General features: G+C 36.4%; 1 protein-coding gene across 11 annotated transcripts in view; it reads right to left on the bottom strand.

Moving 5' to 3' along the window:
• Positions 1–12,276, bottom strand: part of trol (terribly reduced optic lobes) — a 1,731,230-nt gene that overhangs the window by 647,604 nt on the left and 1,071,350 nt on the right. For all 11 annotated transcript variants that reach the window (XM_090387691.1, XM_090387694.1, XM_090387699.1 and 8 more), the window contains one exon: positions 5,097–5,189. In XM_090387691.1, coding sequence (XP_090243817.1) covers positions 5,097–5,189 — 93 coding nt within the window. The remainder of the gene's footprint in view (positions 1–5,096; positions 5,190–12,276) is intronic.

The following is a 12,276-nucleotide window of genomic DNA, read 5'->3' as shown; positions in this document are numbered from 1 at the left end:
TAAAATATATACACAATATACACAATACACAATATATTACAGTATATTGTGTATTGTTTGTAAAACATTGCCTTATTTAAGGAACTGTATTCTGTTTTTCATTCTTGCTAATACCACTTGAGGTAGGATGTCTACTTGCTGGCCTGACACACCATGAGGGATGAAATACAGAAGCTGTATCCCTCAGTGTGTTGTTGTTGGATTTTAGGAACATTAGCAACTAGAGCCATATTGCTCCATGGCTACTGTCTCCATCAGTGTGAGATCTCCTTCAACAGCTAGATCCACCCCATGCTAAACCCTTTGAGGTTGATTTTACTGTCCTAGTTACCCTTTAAATTTTAATCGAAAATGAACAGTATCAGTACGAAGCAGTGCCGACTGTATTGCATGTTTACGCAACCAATACGAAGGCCTTTGAAATAACAGAAGAGGAGAAAAAGCAGTATGTACTGGAACTTAAGAACAAGTTTGAGCTTCTGCAGATGGATCAGGACCAAGATATCAACGAGGAATATTACACCTTTCTGAAAGTGACAAACCCTAAGAAACCTATAGGCAAAAAGAAACCCAAAGAATAAAAAATTAGTCAAGAAACACTTATCATGATGAATTGAAGACGACAAATGAAGAGCAAGATAAACACTGACAAGGAGAAAATTGAGTATACTGAGTTATGCAAACCCATTAGAAAGAGACTCAGAGGACATAAGAAGATTTAACACAAGAAAAGTAGAACAAGCATTAAGGTAAAACAAAGGACTTAAATCAGCCGCCATAAGCAGTAATACAGAAAGACATATGATACTGAAACTGAAGAATAGCGATGGTGTACTTATAAACAGCAGAGAAGGCATAATTCAAATAGCAGAAGACTACTATAGAGAATTATACAAGGAGCGAGGGAATGATGCCAGCAGTGGGGAAGTTGGATCGGAAATTAGTAACACATATGACATACCCAATATCCTTCCTGATGAGATAGAACATGCATTGAAGAAAATGAAGAATCAGAAAGCTCCGGGGGAAGATGAAGTTACTGTAGAGTTGTTAAAATTGGGAGGAAGAGACATGGCAGAAAAACTGGCAAGACTCTTCACAAAATGCATTAGAAAAGTTGTGATGCCTAAGGAGTGGAATAATGCAATCATAGTTTTGCTGCATAAGAAAGGAGATAAATTGGAAATTATAGACCAATAAGCTTGTTATCCCACATCTACAAATTGTTCACAAGGGTCATTACTAACAGATTAGAAAGAATACTTGATGAAAATCTACCAAAAGAGCAAGCTGGGACAGGATTCTCAACTATGGATCACCTTCATGTAATATCACAGCTAATGGAGAAAGCAAATGAATATAAAACACCATTATTCCTGGCATTTGTGGATTATGAAAAGGCATTTTGACTCCATACAGCATAAGGCAATGTTTCGGACACTGGAAAGACAAGGCATGATACCTCATATATTATGATTTTGAAGAAAATATATGAGAACGCTACCTCCTTTATTAGACTAGACAGACAGTAGCAAATTTAAAATTCAGAAAGGAGTTCGACAGGGAGACACAATATCTCTGAAGCTGTTTACTGCTGCCTTGAGGAAGGGTGCCTCCATAGCTGGGTGGGCAGGAGCAGCACTGTGTAGCACACACTTTTTGATTAGACCAGGGTTCGAGCCTGTGCCCACCAAACATGGAGGATGTGGAAAGGTCAGGGAATGACCACCGCATATCCCCGGAGCAATATGGCCTTAGTTGCTAATGGTCCGAAAAAAAAAAACCGAAACCTTGAGGAAGCTTTCAGAAGATTAGACTGGTTGCAGAAAGGAGTCAATGTGAATGGAGAGTACCTAAACAATTTACGATTTGCAGATGACATTGTGGTCATAAGTCACGTTCCCAAAGAATTAGAGGAAAATCTTAATCAGTTATGCACAGTTAGTAAGGATTTTGGACTAAAGATGAATATGGCTAAAACAAAAGTAATGATGAACAAGTATGCCACGGAAAGGGAAATAATGATTGAAGGAGCAGTAATTGAAAAGGTGGAGTCATACTTATCTAGGACAAGTTATTAGCTGTAATAATGATAAATGGCTGGAAGTCAAGAGAAGAATAAATTTTGGATGGATAGCATTCAGGAAATATAGTCACATACTGAAGAGCAATATCCCAGTTTGTCTGAAACGTAAAATAATGAATCAATGTATACTCCCCACCATGACTTATGGAAGTGAAACTTGGGCACTCACCAAAAGAATGAAAGAGAAGCTGAGAACTACACAGTGAAGAATGGAACAAATTATATTGGGAATCAGACTGTTAGATAAGAAGAGAAACATAGATTAGGCAGCAAACTCAAATAAAGGACATTCTTATCAAAACTAAAGAACTAAAATGGTCTTGGGCAGGACACACAGCTCGAAGACATGACGGCAGATGGACTAAGAGAATAACAGAATGGTACCCAAGAGGAGCTAGAAGAAAATCTGGAAGACAACAACGGAGATGGACAGATGAAATTCATAAGTTTGTGGGTAGTAAATGAATGGCCATTGCACAAAACAGAAGGAACTGGAAAGTTTCTGGAGAGGCCTTCATCCTGCAGTGGATTGAAAATGGCTGATGATGATGAGTTACCCTCAGACGGAATACTCACACCTACATTCGATGGTATTTCCATTCAAATACATTCATGAGATTCCATTCATGGTATTTAAATACAATTGAATTAGGACTTTATCAAGCAGCTCTATCAAAAATGTGAGGTTGAAAAATTAAATTATTGTTTGCACCATGTTGGTGTGTTATTCTTGTGGATAGGAGTAAATATTATTTTATAGTAGATTATTGTAGAGTAATTTATAATTATATAGCAACTTAATTTGATTTTAAAAAATGGTGGTTGCGTAAACATGCAATATAGTCGGCACTGCTTCATACTGATACCTGTTCATTTTTGATTAAAATTTAAAAATTGTGTTTTTATCTTTTTTTTTTTTTTGCTTATACTGTATACTATATTGCTAAAAGTGTCTAGATACCGCTGGAATTTGGGCAAATTGAACCATCCACACTGTCACATCACTTGTTTTGTTTAGATGAATATGATGAGGATTGAACACAACTTCTATGTTTCAGAACTAGTGATCATAAATTCAAACTACAAGGGTTAAGGTTTAGATTAGATTGTATGAAGGTTTCTTTTAGCCAGTGAGTTGTTGATTACTGCAACAAGTTGCCCTCGCAGGTAGTTGAGGATAACAGTTAGAATAAATGCAATGGTCAACTGGATAGTTACACATGTGATGTGAGGAGGGAAGCACATCATATTTTCTTATCTACTTGTTTTTGGGTGTTTTTTTTTTTTTTTTTGCCAGTGCAGAAAAAGCCTATGGCCTCCTTGCATTATATATTGCAAATACTATTACTATTCCACAGCAGTACCTTTTCCCACTTATCAGCACATTAGTATTAGCAGAGGCATACAATGCACGAGTGCAGGCTTATACAGCGACAGCAAAAAAAACTTCTCATTTCACCCACCCATTCGCTCTAAACGTTTGTCCATTCTTCGTTGAATTTATTTAAGCTATCAACTTCCACAATGACAGATGGAAGTTTGTTCCAGCAATTAACCACCCTCTGGCTAAAGGCAAATTTCCACACATCTATTCTACAACTATCTTTCCTCAATTTGAATTTATACCACATCATGTTTGTAATCTGAGCAAGAAGAAAAATCCCATCAGAAATGAGCCTGCTCAACCTGTTTAAGGCTATATACAACTCAATCAGATCACCGTGCAGGTGCCTATTCTACAGATGCTGCAATTTGCAAAAATTAAGCCTTTCTTGGTTAGAGGACCCTTCATTCCCCTCACCACAATCTTGTTGCCCTTCTCTGTACACACTCAAGCAAATCTACATCCTTCCTAAAATGAGGCCTCCAGACCTGTACGCAGTACTCAAGGCATGGCCTGACCATTGCCTTATACAAAGTTACCTTATACTCTTGAGTTACCAACCCACTAGTTCCAGTCAATATCTAGGAAGTTAAAATCCCCCATTATAAGACATTCTGATTTACTGGCCCACTCTACTTCTCTATACAAATGTTCATTGTACTCATCAGACTCATTAGACCTGTAACACACTCCTACTCTCATCTCATTCTCAGTTTTCAAGTGCTTATGTCACATCAAACTGACTCAACATTACACTGTCCATCTATGTCAACTCGATGCATTTGCTCAGGTTTTACATGCTTCTTAACTAACGGCATAATCCCTTCTTATCCTGTCTGTCTTTTCTGTATACATTGTATTCATCAAATTCCAATTCTGTATTGCTTATATCTATGTGACCCCCACATCTCTAACAACCCAACAATATCTGATTTTGATGTCTTGACCAGCAATTCAAATTCATCAAATTTATTTACAATACTTCTAGCATTGGTGTACATGCAAGTATACATGCAACTGTTCTTATTCTGAGTTAACCTAACACATCCAATGTATTTACTTGTTCCATGATGGCTCCCACCAGTCCTTTAAATCCCCAGCACCTTTCTTTCCAGGCTGCTGTTCATTCTAATAGAAGTAGTGCAAGAATCACTTTCACCTCTGCTTCCTGGCTACTGTTAATCTTTTAGTCTGTGAATTCCCCCAAGCTAGCAGTTTTCTGACACACCTACCACTTCCTCGATAGCATAAGTAATTATTCTTGCAACCTTTCTATTTAAGATGTATTCCATCCCTGTAGAAGCAGTCGCTCCTGTTTACAACTAAAATTACATCTATAGAGATTGTTCAAAAAACCTGATTAAGTAACATTTATGAGAGTTAGTAGTATTAAAATTTCAGAAGGAAATTTTTAAAATTGAGCACTTTTTTTTTTTTTATGTTATGTTTTGTTATACTTTTGATAAATCATTCAATTTTAAAACAATTTATTCTATCTAATAATAGAATTGCACAAAAATATAATAATATTCTTTACAAATTCACAGTCGTTAATGTGATAACAGGAATCAATAATCTTATAGATATATTTAATAAACAAAAGGGAAAAAAAAAAGTTACACTCACTGTCATTTCTACATCAGCATCAGCATAAAGATCTCCTCCATCACTAGCAGAGTATTGCTGTGTGTAACGCAGCCTACCTCCATAAGAAGCCAACTATAAAGAAATTACAATGCATGAGATGAACTGAGGTTTTCTTCATGTATGCAAGTCACTAAGGAGAAAGTTTTTCCTCATATGTTGCAAATGTTTTTAACGATTAAAAAAAATTTTTTTAAGTATGAATGATATTTTTAACAGTTAATGCATGTAATAATAAAGTAAATGCCTTCATTAATGGTTCAAAAAGCTGTGCAGAAAGACTATGCAAAAACCGTAGTTTCTGTGTTAAACATAGTCCCCTTGAATTGCAGTGCACTTTTTTCCAAAGCTGCTTGAGTCCATCTCTCTCTTACACACACACACACACACACACACATACCTTTTTTGTAATTCAGTCTCTAACAGCACATACGTAAATAATCTTTATCATTAAAGATCCTCCTTAAGTGTTATGGAAAGAGGAATAAATCCCTAGAAGTCAAGTTTAGGAAATGGAGTGGAGAATAAAAAATGATCACGGATTTCAAACTTAAAATCTGCAATGTCTACCATTGCAATAATGGACTTCATGCCCATAGTCCTGGTGGAAGATGCCACGACTTACTTCACATTGCTATCTCAATGGCTTTATGCAGTTCCACTATTTACCCCCTTCACGAATTATCTTGAGATCTCATTTTTAGTTTAAAAAGTTATTTGAAACTACACGAATCTCAGGATACAATAATACCTCCAAATTTAAGACTGAAACGTATTTTCTCGGGCATTTATCTGGGTAATTTTGTATTAGCCAGGTAAATGCCTGAGATTTCTCAGGATTTTCTTATGCCTGGTAGAAGATGACTGGCTTTCGTTTTACTTATATTGTATAGCAAGGTAAGACAGTAGCGCAAGTTCCTGTGCTGCCAGTTAAGCAAAATATAATTTGCCAGCCTAAATGCAGAATACTGAACCCACGAAAATAATTCACAAAAACAATATCTGAAAGATATTTCAGCACCTTCTTGCACTGCCGCCCATAAGCGACGCTTACTTTGCCTATCCACTTGGGGCAGCTGCGTGTCAGAATGTAGTTAGTTCGCGATTATTGCTTGTGGCAGGAGGTTACTGCTTGTACGTTCCACTTGATTTTTAAAATTTATTTATATAATGAGACTGAAGAGTTTTTCTTTTCCTTTCTTTTAGCTCAAGTGCTAATTTATTAAAAAAATCTGTATAATTTGCACACTTTTTGGCATACACAAGATAACTCGGGATAGCACAAATGGGTTAATTGTATTTTCCCATGTATTTTCTATGAAAAAATTAATAAAAAACTATACAATGAGTATTCGCATGACGCATGCTTTTAATCTGTAAAATAAAAAAAGTCTATCCGTTACAGCACATTTTCCGGAAAAAACGTTCCAGGAAGGGGTTAATTGTGCATAATACTAGCACGTGATTGTGGTTGTCTGCTCAAAGTAATTAATAAGCACCACTCCCTGAGCATCAACAAATAAGAGAATGTATGTATTTCATTATATTTCAGGCATATTAGATTATCAAATAACACAGGGATTATAAACATCTATATTGTATTCAAGAAGTGTTTATCAAAACCTCATCACATGATATTCATGTAATGGGTAGTTGTGAAGTGAAAGCTGTGAAGCAGTTTTTTTGGGGGTGGGGGAATATAGGTTAACTTATTGAAATTTAGTATGAAGGTTCTTTGGCTGCTGTTGTATATTTATTGCAATGTTTTCAAGGGAGGCTAGGAAATAAACGGAATTTTATGTAAAACATCCATAGGACCAAAAACATGCTTTGTGAATCTGGTGTTAGACTTTTCAAAAGTGAGCAGTAGTATTGGCAATTGATGCAAGAAAGCAAGCTAATAACAGCATCAGCCAAAAAAAAAAAAAACTTGCACAGTTCACCCATCCATAACTTCCAAGAATCTTCCTTGAATTTATTATTTAACTCATCCACTTCCATAACAACAGAAGGAAGCTGTTGTTTTTTTGGTGCTATGGCTACTTAGGCTATATTGCACCTATCAACATTATGAATGTTACACATACATAGTGACTGTTATGACATTAATTTAAAAACAATCATATAATTTTATGTGTTTAATAAAGTTAAAAAAATGCCAGCATATTAGCATTGTTACCTATGATGTGGCAGAATGTCAAGGGTTCTTTAAAGTTTGGCAGAAAACTAAATGAGACTTGGCAGACTGTACAAAGCACACTAAACAAGCATATGCTTCATTATAAGCAGAGAGTTGCACTGTGTGCATTGCAGAGAATCGTAACTTGTGAGGAGATAAAGGTGGGCAAGTTGACTGTGGCCAATTCGCACTCTGGTTAAGATTACTTGCTCCGTTCTGTTTACACGGAAGCTGGAGGTCCATAATTGAGGGTCTCGTTTTATTTGGCAGAGTTTATGCGTTTGGACTTGCCATTGAATTGTCCACTGTTCCATACATATTCTTCATATGTTACTTTTGTAGTCACAAGATATGGAACATAATACTGTGTTAATTCTCTGTTGGGTGAATGTTTAGCAGCATAGTCTGCACATTAAATTCCTGGTATCCCAGCATGATCTGGAATTCAGCAGAATATGACCGCTTGCTGGAGTTCTTGGAGATGCATCAGTTTGGATTTTATGAACTTTATTAAAGGACGTGTTTGAGAAGAAGTATTCTGTAAAGTTATAAACACACTCTGGGAGTCTGTGTATATCATGCTTTTTTGGATGGACAGATGGAAAATATACTATACTGCAAGTTTGATGGTGCACAATTCAGCTGTATAAGCTGCTGCATTCAGTAGGAAGTTATACAGAGAAGGTTTTATGAGGGAAGATGGCTACAGCACCCACTCCACTCTCAGATTTTGACCCATCACTACATATTTTTGTAAAATGCAGATAATTTTGTGAGTGGGCAATATGGAGTTGTATGTTGACATTTTCAAGAGCGTGCTTTCTCTAGTTTAGGAAATAACTGTTGCAGGATGGTTTAACAGAGGGGAGCTGGACTGTTTGAATCTTTAAGAACTTTGTCAGGATGTATCTTCCAAGCTTGTGATAATGCCTGAAATCTGAGAGCAGTAGGCTGCACTGCCCTGGGTTTATTTCTATAGAACATTGTGAACTGAGGGTCATACAGTATTGGTCTAATGGGATGGGTAGGTAGACTTTGGATTTTAGTTGTATAGTTAAGAAGTAACATCTTTCTCCTGAGGCTTAGGGGAAGTTCATGAGTTTCAATATATAGACTTTGAACTGGCAAAGTTCTATATGCATCTATAGCAATCCTCAAGGCAGAATGTTGAATAGGGGCAAGCCATGCTAGCATGCTCTCCCTAGCAAAATCATACACTGGGGAAACGTACTCCAGGAGAGATCTGATTAGGGCTCTATACAAGTGAAGTAACGTGTACCAATCTGCACCCCATGATGTTGAAGGAAATAATACTGAGTATGTTAATTTTTTTCTGGCAAGATGTACATAGATATTTAACGTATTCCAAAAGTTCAATTTGCTATTGAAAATCAGACAAGGAGACGAATGCTGTTCACAACTGAAATGGGCTGATTTGTTAAGTGGAGCTCTGGATCTAGATATATCTTAGTTTTGTTACAAAAGTGAATTACAGCAGATTCTCAATTTACCAGGACACTTCAACACTCCAAATTAAAAAAAAATAAATAAAATAAAAATCAACCAGAAATCATAAAATTCAAGTAATAACTAGAAAAGGTATAAACAGATATTTTGCAAGTCACAAATAAGCTACAAGAAGTGGTGTTATAAGTCATTATTGGAAGATTAGTGAACCTATTATCTTGCAACCCCTGCTGTCTGCACACCTCCCGCTCAAAACAAAAAAAGGAAAAAAAAAAAAAAAAAAAAGAGGGAGAAGAAATGTTTAGTTTGTTTTAGTGTGTCGTGTCAATTATTGTGTTCGGTCGCACCACAAAAAGACAAATTTTGTTTTGTCATTTATGTCAGGGATGTCGAAATTTTTATAGTAATTTTTTTGTTTAGAAATCGCGAAAATGATGGGTAAACGCAAAAGAGTTGGGCTTTCAGTTAAACAAAGACTTAATTATTCAAAAGTTTGAAAACGGTGCATCCGTTAAATCTCTAAAGAACCATTATAATTTGGTGACCAAACCATACGCAACATCGTAAAAAATAAAAGGAAGCTAATGGATTTAAAATTGACATCGCAAAAAATAAAGGGAGGCATAGTATTGGACACACAAATAGTACGTGGTGAGTTTTTTTATTTATCACCATGTTTTTTATGTAGGTTGCTGAACATTTTTTGATACAGTAAGTCCTTACGCAACTATGGATTTACGTAAATTTGTTTTCACTCAATTTTTTTTTATTTTTACGATTATAAAATTTAAAACAACAACAAAAAAAAATTAATAAGCAATCAATAACGACAATCATGGCACGCAAAAATTGTACAAGTGAGATCGGAGTAACAAGCAAAAAAATAGGAAAAAAGAGAAGATTCTCACAATTATTTTATTTTATGTTTTTTTATGACTGAAGATTTCAGTAAAGGGGACACAAATTTCACCATAATAACATAAAAACCCACGGAATTCCAGCTATCAGTATTATCGCAAATGCAATAACATCGAGTTTACTACTCATTTATAATAAATTGCCCTAACAGAAATGCCCAATAAAACGGAAACTGCAAAATGTTTTTGTTTTTTGTTGATCTCCAGTAATGTGCTTTAGTAAAATGTGAGCTCGTGCGGGGTGAGAATAGTGAGTTTCTGCCTTAACCCTGTGAAGTTCTTTACAGAAAATTTAATTTTGATTGTTATCATGGTGCTGACTAAGAGAATAAGTGATAGTGGTACTATTACATCAACCAACAAAAGAAAAGCGAACAATTTTTTGTTGCTGTTGTTGTTGGGTTTTTTTGGCGCAAGAGCTACTTTGGCCATATTGCGCAACACGAACAATTTAGATCAGAAAATTAAACAAATAAGAATGTATGAAAATGGTCAAACATTAACAAGTATTGCGCTGAATTCAGATTTGTCAATAATAATAGAATAGCAATATATTACTAGGCATTCCCAAGTTACGTAAAACTCAACGAAGTAAGAAGTCCTGGAAGTCCATTGAATTTGAAAGTGTCTGCAATTCTCCCCAGAAACGATAGGAGGGAGTATATGATTAGAGCCTTGTCGATCAATTCGACCCTGGAAAGATTGTGCAAGGCTCAAGGGGTAGAATTTTTTTCAGCCTGGTCTGTACTTGTTAACAGGAGAGACCTACAGGGATGGGATACACTTAAATAGAAAGGGTGCAAGAATATTTGCTGATGTTATCAAGGCAGTGTTAGGTGGGTCGGAAAACTGCTAGCTTGGGGGGTATACAAGGACTAATAGATTAACAGTAGCCACTGGCAGAGGTGAAAGCAATTCTTGCACTGCTTCTATTGGAATGAGCAGAAGCCTGGAAAACAAGATGCAGAATATTTCAGAGACTGCTGGGAGTCATTGCGGAACAAGTAAACACATGGGTTGTGTTAGGGTAGCTAAGAATAGGAACAGGTGCATATATACTTGCGTGTACACCAATGCTAGGAGTTTGGTAAATAAATTTGATGAATTTGAGGTATTGCTCAAAACATCAAAGGCAGATATTGTTGGGATATCAGAGACGTGGTGTCACGCAGATATAAGGAATGCAGAACTGGAATTTGGGGAGTACAATGTGTACAGAAAGGATAGACAAGAGAGCAAGGGAGGAGGGGTTATGCTATTAGTTAAGAAACAAAAATTCCAAGGAAGTGAAGCCAGTCGATGTCACTGGACAGTGCAGTGTTGAGTCATTTTGATGTGACATAAGCATTGGGAGATCAAAATTGAGAGTAGGAGTGTGCTATAGGCCTAATGACTCTGATGAGTATAATAAGACACTGTACAGGAAAATAGAGCAGGTCAGTAAATCAGAGACTCTTATAACGGGGGATTTTAATTTCCCAGATACTGACTGGAATTTGTGGGTTGGTCACTCACACACTAGCAAGGCTTTTGTGGATTTATTGGTTGATTGTTTTCTACATCAGCATGTTCGGGAAGCAACTAGAGGGAGTAATACTCTTGATTTGATTATCAGTAGTGATTCGTCATGCATTAAGAATCTGCAGATAAAGGAACCACTAGGTGGCAGTGATCACAGTGTGCTGAAATGGGATTTACTCAAAGAGGTAACTACCATCAGGGGTAAAGGGAGGGGTTTTTGCTTTCGTAAAGGCGACTACGATGGTCTGAGACAGTATTTAAATTCTATACAGTGGGACCAATCGATGATGGTACCAACAGCAAAATCAAAATGGGAAGCATTCAAAGAACTTATCTTGGAAGCTTTACATACCAATTAAGAAATATTGTTCAACATTTAGGGCTAAATGGATGTCAGATGAACTAATGAGACATATGGTAGAGAATAAAAATGCATGGGATACATATAAATTAACATGTGACACAGAAGCCTATGACAGATGTAAGTTGATCTGTAACCAAGTTACAAAGGAGGTTAGGCAGATTACTAGAAATCTTTGGCAAAGGATGCAAAGAAAAAGAGCAAAGAGTTCTTTACTTATGTAAACTCTAGAAGGAACTCAATGAATCAGATTGGTACACTTGATATCGCTGGTTCAACTGTTGATGATCCTGCTCAGGTAGCTAACAAACTAAATGAATATTTTGCATTGACATTCAGCGAGGGGAATGCCAGAGGTGTATTCAACTCTGGCAATAAGCTAGATAATCTTGTAATAACTGAGACTAAAGTGGAGGAGAAATTGTTGAAGATAAACAAAAGAAAGGCACCTGGGGTGGATGGGATCTATCCAGTTATATTAAAGGAGGCAACAAAGGAAGTAAGCAAACCCTTAGCCATAATTACGAGAACTTCCTTGGACTCAGGTACCCATAGACTAGAGATGTGCAAATATGACCCCAATTCACAAAGGAGGATCTAAGGCTGACAAGTAATTATAGACCTGTGAATTTAACTTCTGTTCCAGGAAAATTAATCGAGGCACTTGTTAAAGAAGCACTGCAGGATCATCTAGACAAGACTTCAGTTATAGCTCGG

This window comes from Mastigoproctus giganteus, chromosome 13, assembly GCF_048544385.1.
Source record: "Mastigoproctus giganteus isolate SK-2022 chromosome 13, ASM4854438v1, whole genome shotgun sequence".
Taxonomy (NCBI): Eukaryota; Metazoa; Arthropoda; class Arachnida; order Uropygi; family Thelyphonidae; genus Mastigoproctus; species Mastigoproctus giganteus.
This window is presented reverse-complemented; position numbering and strand designations above follow the sequence as displayed.